The sequence below is a fragment of the Crinia signifera genome, chromosome 4 (assembly GCF_055691185.1).
Source record: "Crinia signifera chromosome 4, ASM5569118v1, whole genome shotgun sequence".
NCBI lineage: Eukaryota > Metazoa > Chordata > Amphibia > Anura > Myobatrachidae > Crinia > Crinia signifera.
This window is the reverse complement of record NC_139220.1, coordinates 335,227,197-335,254,059: the sequence shown is the minus strand read 5'-3', so window position 1 is coordinate 335,254,059 and position 26,863 is coordinate 335,227,197. Positions and strand designations below refer to the sequence as shown.

The window sequence follows — 26,863 nt, the reverse complement described above, 5'->3', positions numbered from 1 at the left end:
CCCTCCCCCATCTCTATAGTGTGATTCCCGGACCTTCCTGTCCCTCTCCCATCTCTATAGTGTGATTCCCCGTTCACTACCTGTCCCTCTCCCATCTCTATAGTGTGATTCCCCGGTCCTCTATAGTGTGATTCCCCGGTCACCACCTGTCCCTCTCCCATCTCTACAGTGTGATTCCTCGGTCACCGCCTGTCCCTCTACCATCTCTACAATGTGATTCCCCGTTCACAACCTGACCCTCTCCCATGTCTATGGTGTGATTCCCGGACCTTCCTGTCCCTCTCCAATCACTATAGTGTGATTCCCTGGTCACCGCCTGTCCCTCCCCCATCTCTATGGTGTGAGTCCCCGGTCACCGTCTGTCACCTCCTGTCACTCTCCCATCTCTACAGTGTGAGTCCCCAGTCACCACCTGTCCCTCTCCCATCTCTATAGTGTGATCCTCCGGTCACCTCCTGTCACTCTCCCATCTCTACAGTGTGAGTCCCCAGTCACCACCTGTCCCTCTCCCATCTCTATAGTGTGATTCCCCGGTCACCACCTGTCCCTCTCCCATCTCTATAGTGTGATTTCCCGGTCACTGCCTGTCCCTCCCCCATCTCTATAGTGTGATTCCCCGGTCTCCCCCTATCCCTCTCCCATCTCTATAGTGTGATTCCCCGGTCACCACCTGTCCCTCTCCCAACTCTATGGTGCAATTCTCCAGTCACCACCTCTCCCTCTCCCATCTCTATAGTGTGATTCCCCGGTCACTTCCTGTCCCTCTCCAATCTATATAGTGTGATTCCCTGTTCACCACCTGACCCTCTCCCATCTCTATGGTGTGATTCCCAGACCTTCCTGTCCCTCTCCAATCACTATAGTGTGATTCCCTGGTCACCGCCTGTCCCTCCCCCATCTCTATGGTGTGAGTCCCCGGTCACCGCCTGTCACCTCCTGTCACTCTCCCATCTCTACAGTGTGAGTCCCCAGTCACCACCTGTCCCTCTCCCATCTCTATAGTGTGATCCTCCGGTCACCTCCTGTCACTCTCCCATCTCTACAGTGTGAGTCCCCAGTCACCACCTGCCCCTCTCCCATCTCTATAGTGTGATTCCCCGGTCACCACCTGTCCCTCTCCCATCTCTATGGTGTAATTCCCTGGTCACCACCTATCCCTCTCCCATCTCTATAGTGTGATTCCCCGGTCACTTCCTGTCCCTCTCCCATCTCTATAGTGTGATTCCCCAGTCACCACCTGTCCCTCTCCCATCTCTATAGTGTGATTCCCCGGTCACTTCCTGTCCCTCTCCCATCTCTATAGTGTGATTCCCCAGTCACCACCTGTCCCTCTCCCATCTCTATAGTGTGATTCCCCGGTCACTTCCTGTCCCTCTCCCATCTCTATAGTGTGATTCCCCAGTCACCACCTGTCCCTCTCCCATCTCTAGGGTGTAATTCCCTGGTCACCACCTGTCCCTCTCCCATCTCTATGGTGTAATTCCCTGGTCACCACCTGTCCCTCTCCCATCTCTATGGTGTAATTCCCTGGTCACCACCTGTCCCTCTCCCATCTCTATGATGTAATTCCCTGGTCACCGCCTGTTCCTCTCCCATCTCTATGGTGTAATTCCCTGGTCACCACCTGTCCCTCTCCCATCTCTATGGTGTAATTCCCTGGTCACCACCTGCCCCTCTCCCATCTCTATAGTGTGATTCCCCAGTCACCACCTGTCCCTCTCCCATCTCTAGGGTGTAATTCCCTGGTCACCACCTGTCCCTCTCCCATCTCTATGGTGTAATTCCCTGGTCACCACCTGTCCCTCTCCCATCTCTATGGTGTAATTCCCTGGTCACCACCTGTCCCTCTCCCATCTCTATGATGTAATTCCCTGGTCACCGCCTGTTCCTCTCCCATCTCTATGGTGTAATTCCCTGGTCACCACCTGTCCCTCTCCCATCTCTATGGTGTAATTCCCTGGTCACCACCTGCCCCTCTCCCATCTCTATAGTGTGATTCCCCAGTCACCACCTGTCCCTCTCCCATTTCTATGGTGTAATTCCCTGGTCACCATCTGTCCCTCCCCCATCTCTATGGGGTGATTCCCCAGTCACCGCCTGTCCCTCCCCCATCTCTTTGGTGTGATTCCCCTGCATATAATACACACCTGTGGCTTATCCTGGCTTCCTCTATGTGCCTTTCCATGTACAGAGGATTGTCTTACCTGAAAGTAAATAAATGTAGTGTTATCATAAAATTCAGCCAATTCAGTCAATGGGGTAAATTTATTAAGGCTATGTTGCCCATAGCAACCAATCAAATTCTGTCTATCATTTTCTAGCCTGCACCATAGAGACAATAGCTGGAATCTGATAATTGTTCTTGGCAACACCTCCACACCTCTTGTATCATATTACACTGCCCCTGGTGGAAGAATGATGGAAGTGCATGCTCAGACACATATGACAAGGACAGTAATATTTGGGTGGGTCTTCCTGCAGGACATCATATTACACTGCCCCCCTGTGGAAGGTTCTGGAAGTGCATGAAGTGCATGCTCGGAGACATGATGAGGACAGTAATAAATAGGAAGCAGGGATGTCTCACCGTGGGTTTGGGTGGCTCTTCCTGCAGGACATCGTACACATCGTCAGACCGTGGCCCCAGGATCTGTTCAGTGAAGGAGAAAAGGCTGCATGAAGAATCCACCAGTAATAACCTCCCTTACATTTGTATATGTGGTAGTGTTGCCCGATACGCCCGTTCCATCACGGTACTACGCCTGCGTCAGCTATACAAATATGCGCTAACCTCGCCCCCTCTGGAAACTGGACACAACCCTAAGTATGGGCCCCCAACAGTGCATTGGCCTGGGCCCTTCGTACCCCAGTTTGACAGGGCTTATAGCTGGCATTGAGCAATAGTGAGAACCTAAGAGGAAGCACCTTACGTGGTGGCCTACTGGCATTGGCAGCACTTGCATGGCACGGCCCTTGGGTGTGCATATCGTCCGTCGGCCCATGCGTACACAATAGGCGTTCGGGGCTGGTAACTGTCTGTTTTCAGGGATTGTCGGGGAACATGCAGGCGTGGCAAGGCGTGTGAGGGGAAGTCATGTGATGTCAGCTCCGCCTCCGACCAGCCTGATTCTATTGCGACATCCTCCGCTGGCCGTGCAGCAGAGGTGACTGTGGGGGGGGGGGGTCGGCCCTACACAAACCCCACTGTCCTCACCCAAACACCTGGGCCCTTATTCTGGTAACTCGCAAGGGCCGCCCACCTGCCGCACGGACTCCCCCCCCCCAAACCCCTGCAGGCATGCAAATGGATGATTTACATACTCATCCATTCGCAGCCATGGGTGCGGAGGAAAAATTTTCGATGGTCGGCGATCGGAGAGACCTCTAGGGTGTCCTCGCACAGGGCGGGGATCTGACCTCCCCTGACGTCAGTGTAATATATAGCAGAATGGGGGGGGGCAGATGTAACAGGTGCAAAGAGAGTTAGATTTGTGTGAGTTATTTTGTTTCTGTGCAGGGTAAATACTGGCTGCATTCAGGGCCGGACTGGCCATCTACCATTCTGGCTGTCTCCCATGAAAAATGTGACTGCGCATGCGCGAGTCACCGGAGTTACGGGGCCAGGTCCTGCAAGAGCGGCGTCATGATGTACCCTGTCGTGATGTCGCTTTCCTTCAAATTCCAGCCACCGCGGGTCTCTCTCTTTGGGGCACTACTAGCCCGGGTAGCACGGGAGGGATGAGAGCGGGAGCACCAGCACCAGCACAACGGCGGCACCTGCGCGAGCAGCAGCAAGGATAAGATTTGAATGTTAACTAGCTGCTTTTATTCTCATCCCCACTGTCTCCCTTCTTCAGGCCTCCACGCTGCTGCAGCTTTATAAAGAATGTTCCTCTCCCCCTACCACCTCTTCTGCTTCATTAAAATGGTTCCTCTTCCCCCTCCCCACTGCTTCACCATTTTTTTTATGTAGCAGTGGGGGGGGGGGGATGAACAATAACTGAAGCAGGGGGAGAGGATCATTTTTTATGAAGCTGCAGCAGCGCGGAGACAGAGGAATAATTTATATGAAATCAGCTTCACGGCCTCATCTGTACAGGGGAGAACAGGGCTGAGGAGTCAGGACACCACAGGATTCTCCCAGAGAACTTCTGAGAGAAGCCTGTGGCATACCTCCCAACTGTCACGATTACAGCGGGACAGTCCCGATTTTCGGGTCCTGTCCCGCTGTCCCACCCGCGGCAGGCATTGTCCCGCTGCGGGGGGGTGGCAGTTGGGAGACCCCCCAATCTAATAGAATAGACGCTGTGCGCATGCGCACAGCGTCTATTCTCGTATGAAAATGAGGTTGCGGCTAATTAGCATAAGCCGCACCCTCATTTGCATACGCCCGCCTCCTTTCCGGACACTCGCGCGTCCCTATTTCATCAGCACAGAAGTTGGGAGGTATGCTGTAGTGTCCTGACTCCTCATTCCTGTTATTGTACAGGGGAAGCAGGCTTTGGTGACCTGTTATTGTGCAGGGGGAGCAGCCTGTGGTGTCCATTTATTGTGCAGGGGGGGCAGCTTGTGGTGTTCTGTTATTGTGCAGGGGTGCAGCCTGTGGTGTCCTGTTATTATACAGGGGGAGCAGCCGGTGGGGTCCAGATTGTGTCATATTCTGTCATTTGCATTACGGTGTGTTCCATGTGTAATGCCTACTTTTTCTGATGCCACGCCTCCTTTCCGTGAGACCACGCCCCATTTTCACTGTGCAACAGTCCCGCCTGCCAGGGCCGATTTCTGGTCCCAATCCGACCCTGGCTGCATTATTTTACACTGCAATTTAGATTTCAGTTTAAGCACACCCCACCCAAATTTAACTCCCTTTGCACAGGTTACATCTGCCCCACCTGCAGTGCACATGGTTTTGCCCATTTTCCAAACAAATTTGTACTGAGCTCAGATCTGAATAAAACCCTGTATACATGCATCCATTTTTCCCGATTTTTGATTCGATTTTGCTTATAGAAGCAAAATCTAATCGAATCCTAAACGAAATTGAATGGCTTTTATGTCACTACATCTACATTCGATGCGATGATCGATCCCGTTTTCACAAAATTGAACAGAAAAATCTACTGTGCAGCCAAGGAAATATCGAATTCCATCCAGGGGCGGATCCAGGATAAAATGACAGGGGGGGCACCATGATAAAAAAGGGTTTGGGTGGGGGAGGGGCGGTGTTAGTGGTGCCAGTGTACATGCTAAGAGAGCGGCAGGAGAGGGTGGGAATGGAATTAAAAAAAGGCCCTGGCATTTAAAGTACGCAGGCCCACCATGGCAACAAAAGTGAAGGATGTAGTTGTGCGCACGCCAAAGGCGCGCTCCGGAAAAGGGTGTGTGGCCACTCAACAGGGGGCGTGTCAACACCATATACAACTTCTACACATTATGCAACAAAATACTAGACCCCATTATACTTGCCCCTTACACATGATGCCAAATGGAATGAGCCAAAATTGACATAATGCCACATGGATTGAGCCAAAATTCAAATAATGCCACATGGATTGTGTCAAAATTCACATAATGCCACATGGATTTAGCCAAAATTTACATAATAACACACACGGATTGAGCCAAAATTCACATAATGCCAAATGGATTGTCAAAATTCACATAATGCCACATGGATTGAGCCAAATGCATAAAATGCCATACGGATTGAGCCAAAATTCACATAATGCCACATGGATTGAGCCAAAATTCACATAATGCCACACGGATTGAGCCAAAATTCACATAATGCCACACGGATTGGGAAAAAAATCACATAATGCCACACGGATTGAGCCAAAATTCCCATAATGCCACATGGATTGAGCCAAAATTCACATAATGCCACACGGATTGAGACAAAATTCACATAATGCCACATGGATTGAGCCAGAATTCACATAATGCCACACAGATTAAGCCAAAATTCACAATACACTTCATAAACAGGAACATTGTCCACCAAAGGCTCGCATTAAACATTTACACCATAATGTCCATTACACGTTAAGTTACACGCCATTATGTCCATTATGTGTTATGCCAAACACCATAATGCCTATTAAAAATTATGCTACATAAGCGCTGCTTCTCTACATGCTCATTGCCAAGGGCTCCATGCTCATTGCCAGAGGTTCCATGCTCGTTGCCATGTGGGATTACATGCTCATTGCCAAGGGGGAATACATGCTCGAGGTAAATGGGGGACAGCCGCCGCCAGGCAGAAGTGGTAGCCACTGACAGTGGCAGAGCCTGGCTGTATTCAGAGCACTGCAGGTCCCGGCTAATACCCAAAATAATACCCCTTTCACACCAGAAAATGCATTCCCAGGTTGGCCCCTTTTACACCAGCCTAGTCCCTGCATTTTCTGGTGTGAGGGGGAGAGAAAACCACCCCTCCCCCCTTTAACCAGTTATCTCATTTAACCGGCTATATCTTCGGAACCAACTGACCCATTAACATGAGAGAAGTATTATATTGAAGAACTTTTGAGTGGGCTTTGAATGATTTTGGTCCAGTGAAACTGGAACGTTTGGATCCAGAGTAATCTGCCCTCAAAGAACATGAACAGCCATGAAATTACATTTCAAAAATAAAAAAATCGGTTTACACGCAATATCTCTGGAACCGATTGACCGATTTGGACCATTCTGGTATCATATTGAAGGCTAAGCGATTTGGAATTGAATGAAATCAACCACAAGCTTCTGTGATGCCAGGGCGGGAACTGGCAGCCGTCGGAACCGGTGGGGGTCGGAATTGATGGGTCCCATATTATCCTATGGGGAAAAAACGTTACAGGTTTGCCAGGCGATATCTCTGGTTCCCGGGGGGCTAGAGACACGGGGCTGGGCTCGTTGGAAAGCCCTGGTCCTCAGCTACAAAATAAATGACAGGGGGGGCACGTGCCCGGGTGCCCCCCCCCCTGAATCCGCCACTGATTCCATCTAGTAAATCGAATGTGTACAATGTACCATGAATGCATATCGAATTCGATATCTAATGCAAAAGTACAGATCTAATGCCAAATCGAATGGAAAGATCTAATGGCAGATCTAATAGAAAATCGAATCAAAAGCAAATCGATGTGGCCCAAAGAGTGAAACTAAAAAGCATATTGTATCCTCACACAGTGGGGGCCCCAGTGTTAATGTTCCCCAACCCTATTATACTACAGAGAAATGTCAGTGCGTCTTATCATATGTGTGTACGTATATACAGGTATATATAGGCAGTGGCAGCCTGACCACAGGTGAGTGGTGTAATGCACAAATGTTTGGAGTGAGATTCTCCTTTTTCACCCTCCTTCTGTGAATTTACCAGTGAGTGGTTATATTGTTGTCACCATAAGCAGTATGTAACAATGTGTCCTGCTGAGATTAGAATTCTGCATATATTTACTTGCCAGGTGGTGTACATATAATCCCTGCGCAGGAGATCAGTGGACGGTATCTAATATAATGTGTTTACACAAACATGTGATATCCGACAAGTTAGTGCTGGGGTGGGAGAGTCAGTGTATTTTACTTTCCACAGATAAAGTGATCTCTTTATTGTAATACCATCAAAACATTTCAGCCAGATGTTCTTTATTACAATGAATAATTTCTCAAAATCAGTATTACCAGCAAGCGGGTGAGCGGCTGTGTGGTAACGCTGTGTTGTATCACTGCAGCGGCACACACCTTTAGTAGACAGATGCCGGGAAAGGGAAAGAGATTACAGTGAATATGAGACACCGTGTCTATAACCCGGCATTTGCCGCAGCTGAATGGGACAGTGCCTGGCGGTAAGGGTGGTGTGCGGTGCATACAGTGAAACACCGCCACACCACTCTGGTCCTGAAGAAGCTTAATGCGAAACGCGTGTTGACCACACACGTTGTGTGCGTACCCCAGTGTCACTTCTGGGGCACAAACACTTATTTTATTTAGCAGAAGGTGCTAAATAAATAAGAAGTACATTCTGATTGGTTGCCCAAAGCAACATCACATGTGAAGTAGAATACACTTCTTAGTAAATTTCCCCCACGGTGTCTCATACTCACTGTGATCTCTTTCCCTTTCCCGGCATCTAGCAGTGCAGCGGTGTTCCACCAGACGCACTGCGCACTACCCTGTCCACTTAAGGTGTGTGCCGCTGCAGTGTTCAACACAGCGTTACCATACAGCTGCCCACCCGCTTGCTGGTAACAGCTATCCGGAGCGGTATAATACCTGAGAGCAGTTTATATTTATGACAGCTTAAACAGCCTAATAGTGTTGTTTAACCAGGAGTGTACATATTGCAATCGCCAATTGAACGCCATCTGATAAGTAGTGTCTCAGTAGGAGAAGCATCAACCTTCTCAGTTTATTATTGGAATCACTTATTTACACTAATACTGATTTTTTTTTTTTTTTCCAAATATATTTTATTGAAGCTTGAATGACGAGGCAGTATACATGCATGAAAGTGTACATTTGTACAATGCACAAGAGTGGTCAAACAATAGATTGTACTCGCATATCTTGTAATCGTCTAAGGCATTAAGAGGCTTCAAGATATTTTTTAATTTTATATAACTAACCTAGTCACAAGAACAGACTAATACTGATTTTGATCAATTATTCATCGTAATATAGAACATCTGGCTGAAATGTGTGGATGGTATTACAATACAGAGATCACTTTATCTGTGTAAAGTAAAATACACCGACTCTCCCACACCAGCACTAATGGATGATCCACTTGCCAGATATCACATCAGATATCAGATACCGTCCATTGATATCCTGCGCAGAGATTATATCTACACCACCTAGCAAGTAAATATATGCAGAATTCTATTATTTTCTTCACGTCTATACTTCATTTTGGTTTTTAGATTTCGCAGTCTTTTAAATATACAAAGATTAAAAGTTATATTTTAATTTTGACCTAATTCTCTCCGGTCCACCACGCACAGACAATCATTTCTTCTTCTTGACATGCGCGTAAAAACCTATGCGCAGTTGCAAACTATCGGTCCCTCCTGCAAACGCGTGGGGGGCCGATTGAATCAGTGTACCCCCCATCTCAGGTGCAGACTGGGGGTGGCGGATGTCACATGACCTCAGGAAGATATCTGTGATGTTCTCGGACGGCAGCCCAGGAATACGGGCGGATAGCTGCCCGCACTCACCGTGTACAGGGAACCGCTCCCATCTCCTGGCGGCACCGCGGCACCCGAGGTCACATCAGCTGGGGAGAACTTTCTGGACCTTGGTGAAGATTTCTCCTGCAGGGCACAGACATTTCTGTACAGTAATAGTCAGGAACAGGACACAGGCGCACAATGGCCACGTCAGAAACAATGCCAAGCCCCAAACGCAAGTATTGTGCACACAAGTGTCATGTAGCTGTGCAAACATAACAAGGGAAGTGGTACTGTGCAATACAGGATAGGAACATATACTGAGCATCACATATACAGGACAAGGGAAGTGGTACTGTGCAATACAGGATAGGAACATATACTGAGTATCACATATACAGGACAAGGGAAGTGGTACCGTGCAATACCAAACAGGAACAGATACTGAGGATTATATATCATACACAGAACAAGGGAAGTGGTACTGTGCAATACAGGATAGGAACATATACTGAGCATCACATATACAGGACAAGGGAAGTAATACTGTGCAGTACAGGATAGGAACATATACTGAGCATCACATATACAGGACAAGGGAAGTGGTACTGTGCAATACCAAACAGGAACAGATACTGAGGGTGACATTCTATGGGATGCGATTTGCGTTTTTTGGCGTTAATTAGTAAAAAAAATGGCGATATCGCATTTTTCCTTCAAATCGCATATTTAATAGGATGCGCTAAGGGATAGAAATCGCATATTATGTGCGTTAATGCATGCTGACCAAAAGTGCGAGATAAATTCGCATTTTTATCGCATCCAGATGTTTTCGTAAAGAAAAGTATACAAATCGCTTATTTAATGCAATGCGTTTTCGCAAATCGCACTTTTAAGGTGACTAATATTCGCACTTATTTCAGACCAGGTTCTGTTTGGCGAATTAGCCAGAACCCTGCACAGATCGCAATGTTCTGTGCAGGGTTCTGGTGTAAAAAAAAACAAAAACGGTTAAAATAAAAAAAAAAACGAGCGCGGGGTCCCCCGCCAGAGCATAACCAGCCCCGGGCTCATTGAGCCGGTGCTGGTGACATAAAATCAGGGTCCCCGACAAATAGGGGTCCCCTTGATTTAATGAAACCAGCACCAGGCTCAAGGTCCGGCGCTGGTTCCCAAAATACGGGGGACAAAATGACTAGGGGTCCCCCGTATTTTAAGAACCAGCACCGGACCCAACCAGCCAGCAGGGTAATGCCACAGCCGGGGGACACTTATTATATAAGGTCCCGCGGCCAAAGCATTAACCCCCTGGCTGGTCAGCATGGGCAGGGGTCCTGGGGAAGTGGGGACCCCCCCAATGAAGGGGTCCCCCCCCTCCAGGACTTACCAACTCATGCTGATAGTCCGGGGCTGTCCCCGATGCCCCTGGGCGGTGGGCATCGGGCTGATGGATTGTGTAAAAAAAAGAAGAAAAACTATTGTTTTCTACTGGCGAACTATGAGTCCCAGCAAGCCTACCCCGCATGCTGGGACTTGGAGAACCACAAGTCCCAGTATGCGGGGCATTAAAGGGCCTGCTGGCACTTGTAGTTCTACAGTACAAAAAATAGATAAAATAAACACACTGACACCCTGAAAAATAAAAGTTTAATACACACATAACACACACACACTGATACTTACCTACCTTGAGCCCGTAGGTCGGTCCCTGGATCCTGGGTCCGGGCTCCGGGGCTCCAGGGCAGAAGAGTCCGGTTCCGGGGCCTTGGTCCTGGTTCCGGGGCTGGTCCGGGGTTCCGGGGCTCCTGGGCTGAAGAATCCGGGGTCCAGGATCCGAGGTAGTCCCCAGGGGTACCTAAGGAAGGAAATCCTACTCACCTGGTCCCCGGCGACGACCTCTGCATCCTCTCCGGCAGAAGCGCTGCTCCCATCTGGTACCCGGCTCACAGGACTTTCACAGGCGCAGAGATGTTTCTTCCTCGGCGTCTCTAGTCAGAATGATTTCTGGCCAATCAGGAGCCGACTTTCTCGGCTCCTGATTGGCCAGAAATCATTCTGACTAGAGACGCCGAGTGCTGGTTCTTAAAATACGGGGGACCCCTAGTCATTTTGTCCCCCGTATTTTGGGAACCAGCGCCGGACCTTGAGCCTGGTGCTGGTTTCATTAAATCAAGGGGACCCCTATTTGTCGGGGACCCTGATTTTATGTCACCAGCACCAGCTCAATGAGCCCGGGGCTGGTTATGCTCTGGCGGGGGACCCCGCGCTCGTTTTTTTTTTTTATAATTTGCGCTTTCCTGCAAACGTGCGATTTTCAGACATGAAAATCGCACATTTTCAGGACTAAAGACATCGCACCACTTCGCCGCAAATCGCACCACTTCGCACTTTTCAGCCTCCAAATCGCATCACATTAAATATGTGAATTATGACTGAAAAATGCGATTTCAAACATGGCGAATTGCGGCGATGTGGTGCGCTAAAAAAACATGCGCATTTATCTCATCCCATAGAATGTCACCCTGAGGATTATATATCATACACAGAACAAGGGAAGTAATATTGTGCAATACAGGATAGGAACATATACTGAGCATCACATATACAGGACAAGGGAAGTAGTACTGTGCAGTACAGGATAGGAACATATACTGAGATCACATATACAGGACAAGGGAAGTGGTACTGTGCAATACCAAACAGGAACAGATACTGAGGATTATATACCATACACAGAACAAGGGAAGTGGTACTGTGCAATACAGGATAGGAACATATACTGAGCATCACATATACAGGACAAGGGAAGTAATACTGTGCAGTACAGGATAGGAACATATACTGAAATCACATATACAGGACAAGGGAAGTAATACTGTGCAATACCAAACAGGAACAGATACTGAGGATTATATATCATACACAGAACAAGCGAAGTGGTACTGTGCAATACAGGATAGGAACATATACTGAGCATCACATATACAGGACAAGGGAAGTAATACTGTGCAGTACAGGATAGGAACATATACTAAGCATCACATATACAGGACAAGGGAAGTAATACTGTGCAATACCAAACAGGAACAGATACTGAGGATTATATATCATACACAGAACAAGGGAAGTAATATTGTGCAATACAGGATAGGAACATATACTGAGCATCACATATACAGGACAAGGGAAGTGGTACTGTGCAATACAGGATAGGAACATATACTGAGCATCACATATACAGGACAAGGGAAGTGGTACTGTGCAATACAGGATAGGAACATATACTGAGGATTTTTATATCATACACAGAACAAGGGAAGTAGTGCTGTGCACTACAGGATAGGAACATATACTGAGCATCACATATACAGGACAAGGGAAGTGGTACTGTGCAATACCGGACAGGAACAGATACTGAGGATTATATATCATATACAGGAGAAGGGTAGTAGTGCTGTGCACTACAGGATAGGGACAGATACTGATCATTATATATCATATACAGGAGAAGGGAAGTAGTGCTGTGCACTACAGGATAGGGACAGATACTGAGCATTATATATCATATATAGGAGAAGGGAAGTAGTGCTGTGCACTACAGGATAGGAACATATACTGATCATTATATTTTACATACAGGACGAGGGAAGTAATACTGTGCAATGCAGGATAGGAACATACTGAGAATTACATTTAGAATACAGACCACGGGAAGTAGCACTGTGCAATACAGGGTAGGGACAGATACTGAGCATTTTATATTATATACAGGACAAAGGAAGTAGCACTGTGCAATACATGATAGGAAGGAACTGATACAGAGGATTAAATTTGACATACAGGACAAGGGAAGTGGTACTATGCAATACAGGATAGGAACAGATACTGAGAATTACATTTAGCATACATAACAAGGGGAGTGGTACTGTGCAATACAGGGCAGGGGTGGATACAGAGATCTATATTTCACATGTAGGACAAGGGAAGTAATACTGCACAACACAGAATAGAAACAGATACTGAGAATTACATTTAGCACACATAGCAAGGAAAGTAGCACTGTGCAATACAGGATGGGAACAGATACTGAGAATTACATTTCAGATAAAGGGCATGGGAAGTAGTACTGTGCAATAGAAGATGGGAACATATTCTGAGAATTACATTTTAAGTGCATGACCAGGGGAGTAGTACTGTGCAATAGAGGATAGGGACAGATACTGAGAATTACATTTTATGTGCATGACCAGGGAAGTAGTACTGTGCAATAGAGGATAGGGACAGATACTGAGAATTACATTTTATGTGCAGGACCAGGGGAGTAGTACTGTGTAATAGAAGATGGGAATATATTCTGAGAATTACATTTTATGTGCAGGACCAGGGGAGTAGTACTGTGTAATGCAGGATAGGGACAGATACTGAGAATTACATTTTATGTGCAGGACCAGGGGAGTAGTACTGTGCAATAGAGGATAGGGACAGATACTGAGAATTACATTTTACGTGCATGACCAGGGGAGTAGTACTGTGCAATAGAGGATAGGGACAGATACTGAGAATTACATTTTATGTGCATGACCAGGGGAGTAGTACTGTGCAATAGAGGATAGGGACAGATACTGAGAATTACATTTTATGTGCAGGACCAGGGGAGTAGTACTGTGCAATAGAGGATAGGGACAGATACTGAGAATTACATTTTATGTGCAGGACCAGGGGAGTAGTACTGTGTAATAGAAGATGGGAATATATTCTGAGAATTACATTTTATGTGCAGGACCAGGGGAGTAGTACTGTGCAATGCAGGATAGGGACAGATACTGAGAATTACATTTTATGTGCAGGACCAGGGGAGTAGTACTGTGCAATAGAGGATAGGGACAGATACTGAGAATTACATTTTATGTGCAGGACCAGGGGAGTAGTACTGTGCAATAGAGGATAGGGACAGATACTGAGAATTACATTTTACGTGCATGACCAGAGGAGTAGTACTGTGCAATAGAGGATAGGGACAGATACTGAGAATTACATTTTATGTGCATGACCAGGGGAGTAGTACTGTGCAATAGAGGATAGGGACAGATACTGAGAATTACATTTTACGTGCAGGACCAGGGGAGTAGTACTGTGCAATAGAGGATAGGGACAGATACTGAGAATTACATTTTACGTGCATGACCAGGGGAGTAGTACTGTGCAATAGAGGATAGGGACAGATACTGAGAATTACATTTTACGTGCAGGACCAGGGGAGTAGTACTGTGCAATAGAGGATAGGGACAGATACTGAGAATTACATTTTACGTGCATGACCAGGGGAGTAGTACTGTGCAATAGAGGATAGGGACAGATACTGAGAATTACATTTTACGTGCATGACCAGGGGAGTAGTACTGTGCAATAGAGGATAGGGACAGATACTGAGAATTACATTTTATGTGCAGGACCAGGGGAGTAGTACTGTGCAATAGAGGATAGGGACAGATACTGAGAATTACATTTTACGTGCATGACCAGGGGAGTAGTACTGTGCAATAGAGGATAGGGACAGATACTGAGAATTACATTTTACGTGCATGACCAGGGGAGTAGTACAGTGCAATAGAGGATAGGGACAGATACTGAGAATTACATTTTACGTGCATGACCAGGGGAGTAGTACTGTGCAATAGAGGATAGGGACAGATACTGAGAATTACATTTTACGTGCATGACCAGGGGAGTAGTACTGTGCAATAAAGGATAGGGACAGATACTGAGAATTACATTTTATGTGCAGGACCAGGGGAGTAGTACTGTGTAATAGAGGATAGGGACAGATACTGAGAATTACATTTTATGTGCAGGACCAGGGGAGTAGTACTGTGCAATAGAGGATAGGGACAGATACTGAGGATAACGGCGGAGCGATGTTTAGTTACATAAATGTTTATGTTTATGTGCAGCCGCATTGCGGGTGGGGGTGGGGTGGGGGCCATGATGCGCTCCCATGGTAATTTGCCGGACGTTAGGGTGGTGGGCAGCTGCCCGACCAACAGATCTGACCCACAGAGGTGTCTTAGATCTGCGAGCGCTGTAGAAATCATTCGATAGTAGGCGACCATCGAAAGATTTCGGTCCGCACACAAGCTGCCAATTAATGTTTATGCTAAACACATCCAGTGGCATGCGTGCTGTGATATCGGAGTGCGAGTGCCGGGCGGGTCACCCAGAATCCCCCATAATGTCATGTACAGCACCAGAGGAGGTGGCACTGGGTGATCTAAGATGTAACATATCACATTCTAGTGTTACCTGTCCCTTCCAGAGAAGTGGCACCACCAGGAAGGTCCCAGCACCAGACAGGAGCAGCAGGAGGACACACATAGTGATCAGTACGAAGCAGAGTCTCAGAGGGCTGCTAACAGGTTCCACATAACCCAAATCTACAGAGAGAACAGAGGGAAGCTGTGAGCGTGTACCGCCCCCTGCTGGGTGACACAGGGAGAAGGAAGCTGTGAGGCTGCCCCTCCCCCTGCAGGGTGACACAGGGAGAAGGGAGCTGTGAGCCTGCCCCTCCCCCTGCAGGGTGACACAGACAGAAGGAAGCTGTGAGCCTGCCCCCCCCCCCTGCAGGGTGACACAGACAGAAGGGAGCCATGAGCCTGCCCCTCCCCCTGCAGGGTAACACAGACAGAAGGCAGCTGTGAGCATGTACCGCCCCCTGCTGGGTGACACAGGGAGAAGGGAGCTGTGACCATGTACCGCCCCCTGCTGGGTGACACAGGGAGAAGGGAGCTGTGACCATGTACCACCCCCTGCTGGGTGACACAGGGAGACGGGAGCTGTGAGCATGTACCACCCCCTGCTGGGTGACACAGGGAGAAGGGAGCTGTGAGCATGTACCACCCCCTGCTGGGTGACACAGGGAGAAGGGAGCTGTGAGCATGTACCGCCCCCTGCTGGGTGACACAGGGAGAAGGGAGCTGTGAGCATGTACTGCCCCCTGCTGGGTGACACAGGGAGAAGGGAGCTATGAGCCTGTCCCTCCCCCTGCAGGGTGACACAGACAGAAGGGAGCTATGAGCCTGCCCATCCCCCTGCAGGGTGACACAGACTGAAGGGAGCTATGAGCCCGCCCCTCCCCCTGCAGGGTGACACAGACAGAAGGGAGCTGTGAGCATGGACCACCCTCTGCAAGGTGACACAGACAGAAAGGAGCTATGAGCCCGCCCCTCCCCTGCAGGGTGACACAGACAGAATGGAGCTATATGCCGGCCCCTCCCCCTGCAGGGTGACACAGGGAGAAGGGAGCCATGAGCCCACTCCTCCCCTTGCAGGGTGACACAGACAGAAGGGAGCTATGAGCCTGCCCCTCCCCCTGCAGGGTGACACATACAGAAGGGAGCTATGAGCCCGCCCCTCCCCCTGCAGGGTGACACAGACAGAAGGGAGCTATGAGCCTGCCCCTCCCCCTGCAGGGTGACACAGACAGAAGGGAGCTATGAGCCCGCCCCTCCCCCTGCAGGGTGACACAGACAGAAGGGAGCTATGAACCTGCCCCTCCCCCTGCAGGGTGACACAGACAGAAGGGAGCTATGAGCCTGCCCCTCCCCCTGCAGGGTGACACAGACAGAAGGGAGCTATAAGCCTGCTCCTCCCCCTGCAGGGTGACACAGACAGAAGGGAGCTATGTGCCTGCCCCTCCCCCTGCAGGGTGACACAGATAAGATAGCCTCTAATTCCTGATGCGTTTCGGCTGCCCTATAAGGCTTGAATCCCGTCTGCTGCTATATGCTTAGCCGCGTGTTACCATGACGACTTCACTGTCTCATCATCTCTCACTATGATCCGGTCACAGCGGTAGCAGTGGAGTGATGCTATGGACACAGCAGCTGAAGAGAACCACCTAGAGCATCGTTGCTATCAGTGACGGCTCCAGAGATGGGACTGCAGAATAGTCTACAATACAAATAAGGGAGCCACACCCACTGCCAGTGAGTCAGATTGGAATGGCAGTTGGTGGCAGTTGCTTTGATTCACCTATTTGAATTATGAACTCTGCTGCAGCCCCTTCCACTGGAGCATCCCCTGGTTGCTATTAGCAGCAGTGGTATACCCCCCGGCTTTGGGGTAGAGAATGGTGCACCTTGCTGGGGCTATTTGTACATTTGACATCCCTGGTCCCAGTGAGGCAGACAGGAGGTGGCATGGTGCCAGTCCTGTTACAAGGATACCCACCTCTAACATGTATGTATGTCCCATTGCCTTGGCCTTTTTCCCCCCCGCAGGTCACCCGGCAGTAGTAAACCCCTGACTGTCCGCTCACTGTAATACTGTGTTTCACGCTGTTTCCGCTAGTGTGTCCCCGTATGTCCAGTTGTGTTTCGGGCGCGCCATAGCGGAATAGGAAGGATGAAACGGTCGTCTGCAACTCTGTGTCTGCGTGGGAGATGTCACAGATAATATGAGCTGTTTCTCCGCTGAATGCGACCAGGACAGGGGGTTTCTGATGGACAGTACAGGCTGCGGGAGACAAGGACGGGAAGAAGGATCACTATTTGGTAACCTTTTTTGGGGGGGTTTACATGTCACAAAAAGAAACAAGATATCATAACATACTAGCTTACCATAGTAACAATATATTTGGGGAAGTTTTGCAAATATTGCTACAACATTTCTCACACTTATAGCTAACAGCAGCAGGCTATGGATGAGTGCACACTAGTATAGATAAGAAGAGCCGGTGTGATCATGTGCTGCTGTCCCCGGTTTCCTCCCACATTATAAAAATATACAAAAATATACTGGTAGGTCAATTGGCTCCCAACAAAAATTAACCCAAGAATGTCTGTGTGTACATGTGGTAGGGAATACAGATTGTAAACTCCACTGGGGCAGGGACTGATGTGAATGCTCAAATATTCTCTATACAGCGCTGCGTAATATGTGTGCGCTATATAATAACTGGTAATAATAATCTCTGTACAGCGCTGCGGAATATGTGTGCGCTATATAATAACTGGTAATAATAGTCTCTGTACAGCGCTGCGGAATATGTGTGCGCTATATAATAACTGGTAATAATAGTCTCTGTACAGCGCTGCGGAATATGTGTGCGCTATATAATAACTGGTAATAATAGTCTCTGTACAGCGCTGCGGAATATGTGTGCGCTATATAATAACTGGTAATAATAGTCTCTGTACAGCGCTGAGGAATATGTGTGCGCTATATAATAACTGGTAATAATAGTCTCTGTACAGCGCTGCGGAATATGTGTGTGCTATATAATAACTGGTAATAATAGTCTCTGTACAGCGCTGTGGAATATGTGTGCGCTATATAATAACTGGTAATAATAGTCTCTGTACAGTGCTGTGGAATATGTGTGCGCTATATAATAACTGGTAATAATATTCTCTGTACAGCGCTGGGGAATATGTGTGCGCTATATAATAACTGGTAATAATAATCTGTACAGTGCTGTGGAATATGTGTGCGCTATATAATAACTGGTAATAATAATCTGTACAGTGCTGTGGAATATGTGTGCACTATATAATAACTGGTAATAATATTCTCTGTACAGCGCTGTGGAATATGTGTGCACTATATAATAACTGGTAATAATAGTCTCTGTACAGTGCTGCGGAATATGTGTGCGCTATATAATAACTGGTGATAATAGTCTCTGTACAGCGCTGCGGAATATGTGTGCGCTATATAATAACTGGTAATATTCTCTGTACAGCGCTGCGGAATATGTGTGCGCTATATAATAACTGGTAATAATATTCTCTGTACAGCGCTGCGGAATATGTGTGCGCTATATAATAACTGGTAATAATAGTCTCTGTACAGCGCTGCGGAATATGTGTGCGCTATATAATAACTGGTAATAATAGTCTCTGTACAGCACTGTGGAATATGTGTGCGCTATATAATAACTGGTAATAATAGTCTCTGTACAGCGCTGCGGAATATGTGTGCGCTATATAATAACTGGTAATAATAGTCTCTGTACAGCGCTGTGGAATATGTGTGCACTATATAATAACTGGTAATAATACTCTCTGTACAGCGCTGCGGAATATGTGTGCGCTATATAATAACTGGTAATAATAGTCTCTGTACAGCGCTGCGGAATATGTGTGCGCTATATAATAACTGGTAATAATAGTCTCTGTACAGCGCTGCGGAATATGTGTGCGCTATATAATAACTGGTAATAATAGTCTCTGTACAGCGCTGTGGAATATGTGTGCGCTATATAATAACTGGTAATAATAGTCTCTGTACAGCGCTGCGGAATATGTGTGCGCTATATAATAACTGGTAATAATATTCTCTGTACAGCGCTGCGGAATATGTGTGCGCTATATAATAACTGGTAATAATAGTCTCTGTACAGCGCTGCGGAATATGTGTGCGCTATATAATAACTGGTAATAATAGTCTCTGTACAGCGCTGCGGAATATGTGTGCGCTATATAATAACTGGTAATAATAGTCTCTGTACAGCGCTGCGGAATATGTGTGCGCTATATAATAACTGGTAATAATAGTCTCTGTACAGCGCTGTGGAATATGTGTGCGCTATATTAGAAACTGGTAATAATATTCTCTGTACAGCGCTGCGGAATATGTGTGCGCTATATAATAACTGGTAATAATAGTCTCTGTACAGCGCTGCGGAATATGTGTGCGCTATATAATAACTGGTAATAATATTCTCTGTACAGCGCTGCGGAATATGTGTGCGCTATATAAATAACTGCTAATAATATTCTCTGTACAGCGCTGCGGAATATGTGTGCGCGATATAATAACTGGTAATAATAATCTGTACAGTGCTGTGGAATATGTGTGCACTATATAATAACTGGTAATAATATTCTCTGTACAGCGCTGTGGAATATGTGTGCACTATATAATAACTGGTAATAATAGTCTCTGTACAGTGCTGCGGAATATGTGTGCGCTATATAATAACTGGTGATAATAGTCTCTGTACAGCGCTGCGGAATATGTGTGCGCTATATAATAACTGGTAATATTCTCTGTACAGCGCTGCGGAATATGTGTGCGCTATATAATAACTGGTAATAATATTCTCTGTACAGCGCTGCGGAATATGTGTGCGCTATATAATAACTGGTAATAATAGTCTCTGTACAGCGCTGCGGAATATGTGTGCGCTATATAAATAACTGGTAATAATAGTCTCTGTACAGCACTGTGGAATATGTGTGCGCTATATAATAACTGGTAATAATAGTCTCTGTACAGCGCTGCGGAATATGTGTGCGCTATATAATAACTGGTAATAATAGTCTCTGTACAGCGCTGTGGAATATGTGTGCACTATATAATAACTGGTAATAATAGTCTCTGTACAGCGCTGTGGAATATGTGTGCGCTATATAATAACTGGTAATAATAGTCTCTGTACAGCGCTGCGGAATATGTGTGCGCTATATAATAACTGGTAATAATAGTCTCTGTACAGCGCTGCGGAATATGTGTGCACTATATAATAACTGGTAATAATACTCTCTGTACAGCGCTGCGGAATATGTGTGCGCTATATAACAACTGTCAATAATATTCTCTGTACAGCGCTGCGGAATATGTGTGCGCTATATAATAACTGGTAATAATTGTCTCTGTACAGCGCTGTGGAATATGTGTGCACTATATAATAACTGGTAATAATACTCTCTGTACAGCGCTGCGGAATATGTGTGCGCTATATAACAACTGGTAATAATATTCTCTGTACAGCGCTGCGGAATATGTGTGCGCTATATAATAACTGGTAATAATAGTCTCTGTACAGCGCTGCGGAATATGTGTGCGCTATATAATAACTGGTAATAATAGTCTCTGTACAGCGCTGTGGAATATGTGTGCGCTATATAATAACTGGTAATAATATTCTCTGTACAGCGCTGTGGAATATGTGTGTGCTATATAATAACTGGTAATAATATTCTCTGTACAGCGCTGTGGAATATGTGTGCGCTATATAATAACTGGTAATAATAGTCTCTGTACAGCGCTGTGGAATATGTGTGCGCTATATAATAACTGGTAATAATATTCTCTGTACAGCGCTGTGGAATATGTGTGTGCTATATAATAACTGGTAATAATATTCTCTGTACAGCGCTGTGGAATATGTGTGCGCTATATAATAACTGGTAATAATAGTCTCTGTACAGCGCTGCGGAATATGTGTGCGCTATATAAATAACTGGTAATAATAGTCTCTGTACAGCACTGTGGAATATGTGTGCGCTATATAATAACTGGTAATAATAGTCTCTGTACAGCGCTGCGGAATATGTGTGCGCTATATAATAACTGGTAATAATAGTCTCTGTACAGCGCTGTGGAATATGTGTGCACTATATAATAACTGGTAATAATAGTCTCTGTACAGCGCTGTGGAATATGTGTGCGCTATATAATAACTGGTAATAATAGTCTCTGTACAGCGCTGCGGAATATGTGTGCGCTATATAATAACTGGTAATAATAGTCTCTGTACAGCGCTGCGGAATATGTGTGCGCTATATAATAACTGGTAATAATATTCTCTGTACAGCGCTGCGGAATATGTGTGCACTATATAATAACTGGTAATAATACTCTCTGTACAGCGCTGCGGAATATGTGTGCGCTATATAACAACTGGTAATAATATTCTCTGTACAGCGCTGCGGAATATGTGTGCGCTATATAATAACTGGTAATAATAGTCTCTGTACAGCGCTGTGGAATATGTGTGCACTATATAATAACTGGTAATAATACTCTCTGTACAGCGCTGCGGAATATGTGTGCGCTATATAACAACTGGTAATAATATTCTCTGTACAGCGCTGCGGAATATGTGTGCGCGATATAATAACTGGTAATAATAATCTGTACAGTGCTGTGGAATATGTGTGCACTATATAATAACTGGTAATAATATTCTCTGTACAGCGCTGTGGAATATGTGTGCACTATATAATAACTGGTAATAATAGTCTCTGTACAGTGCTGCGGAATATGTGTGCGCTATATAATAACTGGTGATAATAGTCTCTGTACAGCGCTGCGGAATATGTGTGCGCTATATAATAACTGGTAATATTCTCTGTACAGCGCTGCGGAATATGTGTGCGCTATATAATAACTGGTAATAATATTCTCTGTACAGCGCTGCGGAATATGTGTGCGCTATATAATAACTGGTAATAATAGTCTCTGTACAGCGCTGTGGAATATGTGTGCGCTATATAATAACTGGTAATAATAGTCTCTGTACAGCGCTGTGGAATATGTGTGCGCTATATAATAACTGGTAATAATAGTCTCTGTACAGCGCTGTGGAATATGTGTGCGCTATATAATAACTGGTAATAACTGTGGGCTGACCACAGTTGTAGGAGACAGAGGCTATTTGCAGAGGTTGTTTGCTATACTTACCAACCCCCCAAGGATAAACTTCTCATTAATATTCTGTTAATATCTTAGGTGAGAGGAAGCATTACTTTTGGGAGAGTCCCATTAGGTTTCACTTAAATATTTAACGGTTTATTCACTATTAAGAATTTTTTCATATTTCGGATAGAACAAAGGAATATTTCAGTTCTATTCATTGTGAACTTTCCACAGTGGCCAGAAGATTGTATCATGGTACCCCTGATGAAGTCTTTTTAAAGACGAAACGCGTTGGGACGTTTTTTATACATCTGATTGTACTATTGACTCTCCATTGAAGGACAAAATAAAAACTAATATTGGATGAAATCCTCGTTGCATCATTGAAAAAGAATTATCACTTATGGACTGTGTTTCTGTATTATAGGCACCTTTCCACTATTGGAAAACAATATGTGTGCGCTATATAATAACTGGTAATAATATTCTCTGTACAGCGCTGTGGAATATGTGTGTGCTATATAATAACTGGTAATAATATTCTCTGTACAGCGCTGTGGAATATGTGTGCGCTATATAATAACTGGTAATAATAGTCTCTGTACAGCGCTGTGGAATATGTGTGCGCTATATAATAACTGGTAATAATATTCTCTGTACAGCGCTGTGGAATATGTGTGTGCTATATAATAACTGGTAATAATATTCTCTGTACAGCGCTGTGGAATATGTGTGCGCTATATAATAACTGGTAATAATAGTCTCTGTACAGCGCTGCGGAATATGTGTGCGCTATATAAATAACTGGTAATAATAGTCTCTGTACAGCACTGTGGAATATGTGTGCGCTATATAATAACTGGTAATAATAGTCTCTGTACAGCGCTGCGGAATATGTGTGCGCTATATAATAACTGGTAATAATAGTCTCTGTACAGCGCTGTGGAATATGTGTGCACTATATAATAACTGGTAATAATAGTCTCTGTACAGCGCTGTGGAATATGTGTGCGCTATATAATAACTGGTAATAATAGTCTCTGTACAGCGCTGCGGAATATGTGTGCGCTATATAATAACTGGTAATAATAGTCTCTGTACAGCGCTGCGGAATATGTGTGCGCTATATAATAACTGGTAATAATATTCTCTGTACAGCGCTGCGGAATATGTGTGCACTATATAATAACTGGTAATAATACTCTCTGTACAGCGCTGCGGAATATGTGTGCGCTATATAACAACTGGTAATAATATTCTCTGTACAGCGCTGCGGAGTATGTGTGCGCTATATAATAACTGGTAATAATAGTCTCTGTACAGCGCTGTGGAATATGTGTGCACTATATAATAACTGGTAATAATACTCTCTGTACAGCGCTGCGGAATATGTGTGCGCTATATAACAACTGGTAATAATATTCTCTGTACAGCGCTGCGGAATATGTGTGCGCTATATAATAACTGGTAATAATAGTCTCTGTACAGCGCTGCGGAATATGTGTGCGCTATATAATAACTGGTAATAATAGTCTCTGTACAGCGCTGCGGAATATGTGTGTGCTATATAATAACTGGTAATAATATTCTCTGTACAGCGCTGTGGAATATGTGTGTGCTATATAATAACTGGTAATAATATTCTCTGTACAGCGCTGTGGAATATGTGTGCGCTATATAATAACTGGTAATAATAGTCTCTGTACAGCGCTGTGGAATATGTGTGCGCTATATAATAACTGGTAATAATATTCTCTGTACAGCGCTGTGGAATATGTGTGTGCTATATAATAACTGGTAATAATATTCTCTGTACAGCGCTGTGGAATATGTGTGCGCTATATAATAACTGGTAATAATATTCTCTGTACAGCGCTGTGGAATATGTGTGCGCTATATAATAACTGGTAATAATAGTCTCTGTACAGCGCTGCGGAATATGTGTGCGCTATATAATAACTGGTAATAACTGTGGGCTGACCACAGTTGTAGGAGACAGAGGCTATTTGCAGAGGTTGTTTGCTATCCTTACTAACCCCCCAAGGATAAACTTCTCATTAATATTCTGTTAATATCTTAGGTGAGAGGAAGCATTACTTTTGGGAGAGTCCCATTAGGTTTCACTTAAATATTTAACGGTTTATTCACTATTAAGAATTTTTTCATATTTCGGATAGAACAAAGGAATATTTCAGTTCTATTCATTGTGAACTTTCCACAGTGGCCAGAAGATTGTATCATGGTACCCCTGATGAAGTCTTTTTAAAGACGAAACGCGTTGGAACGTTTTTTATACATCTGATTGTACTATTGACTCTCCATTGAAGGACAAAATAAAAACTAATATTGGATGAAATCCTCGTTGCATCATTGAAAAAGAATTATCACTTATGGACTGTGTTTCTGTATTATAGGCACCTTTCCACTATTGGAAAACATTTTGTGGGCTTTATTCCTTGAACCCTCAGGGAATTTTGTGGTCAGGCAGCCAAGTCACGATTGTTTTAACTTGTATACCTTGTTATATTTTTATATTTGGATTTCTGGTAGCGCGTTTAGGAATATTGGGGATTATATATATATATATACACACACACAGCCCAGTACATACACTACTACACCATGCCATATACACACGCAGCCCAGTACATACACTACTACACCATGCCATATATACACACAGCCCAGTACATACACTACTACACTATGCCATATATACACATACAGCCCAGTACAGACACTACTACACCATGCCATATATACACACACACAGCTCAGTACTGACACTACTACATCATGCCATATATACACACAGCCCAGTACAGACACTACTACACCATGTCATATATACACAAAGCCCAGTACATACACTACTACACCATGCCATATATACACACACAGCCCAGTACATACACTACTACACCATGCCATATATACACACAGCCCAGCACATACACTACCACACCATGCCATATATACACACAGCCCAGTACATACACTACTACAGCATGCCATATATACACACACAGCCCAGTACATACACTACTACACCATGTCATATATACACACAGCCCAATACAGACACTACTACACCATGCCATATATACACACACAGCCCAGTACATACACTACTACACCATGCCATATATACACACACAGTTCAGTACATACACTACTACACCATGCCATATATACACACACAGCCCAGTACATACACTACTACACCATGCCATATATACACACAGCCCAGTACATACACTACTACAGCATGCCATATATACACACACAGCCCAGTACATACACTACTACACCATGCCATATATACACACACAGCCCAGTACATATACTACTACACCATGCCATATATACACACACAGCCCAGTACAGACACTACTACACCATGCCATATATACACACACAGCCCAGTACATACACTACTGCACCATGTCATATATACACAGCCCAGTACATACACTACTACACCATGCCATATATACACACACAGCCCAGTACAGACACTACTACACCATGTCATATATACACACAGCCCAGTACAGACACTACTACACCATGCCATATATACACACACAGCCCAGTACAGACACTACTACACCATGTCATATATACACACAGCCCAGTACAGACACTACTACACCATGCCATATATACACACACACACAGCCCAGTACTGACACTACTACACCATGCCATATATACATACACAGCCCAGTACATACACTACTACACCATGCCATATACACACACACAGCCCAGTACTGACACTACTACACCATGCCATATATATACACAGCCCAGTACAGACACTACTACACCATGCCATATATACACACAGCCCAGTACATACACTACTACACCATGCCATATACACACACAGCCCGGTACATACACTACTACACCATGCCATATACACACAGCCCAGTACAGACACTACTACACCATGCCATATATACACACACAGCCCAGTACATACACTGCTACACCATGCCATATATACACACACACAGCCCAGTACATACACTACTACACCATGCCATATACACACGCAGCCCAGTACAGACACTACTACACCATGCCATATATACACACACAGCCCAGTACATACACTACTACACCATGTCATATATACACACAGCTCAGTACAGACACTACTACACCATGCCATATATACACACATAGCCCAGTACTGACACTACTACACCATGCCATATATACACACACAGCCCAGTACATACACTACTACACCATGCCATATATACACACACAGC

General features: G+C 45.3%; 1 protein-coding gene across 1 annotated transcript in view; it reads right to left on the bottom strand.

The window, feature by feature from the left end:
• Positions 1 to 26,863, bottom strand: part of NFAM1 (NFAT activating protein with ITAM motif 1) — a 43,920-nt gene that overhangs the window by 1,590 nt on the left and 15,467 nt on the right. The window contains exons 2-6 of the mRNA XM_083180699.1: positions 17,382 to 17,666; positions 15,456 to 15,586; positions 9,204 to 9,299; positions 2,588 to 2,650; positions 2,148 to 2,204 (exon numbers count right to left, since the gene is read on the bottom strand). Coding sequence (XP_083036825.1) covers positions 2,148 to 2,204; positions 2,588 to 2,650; positions 9,204 to 9,299; positions 15,456 to 15,586; positions 17,382 to 17,666 — 632 coding nt within the window. The remainder of the gene's footprint in view (positions 1 to 2,147; positions 2,205 to 2,587; positions 2,651 to 9,203; positions 9,300 to 15,455; positions 15,587 to 17,381; positions 17,667 to 26,863) is intronic.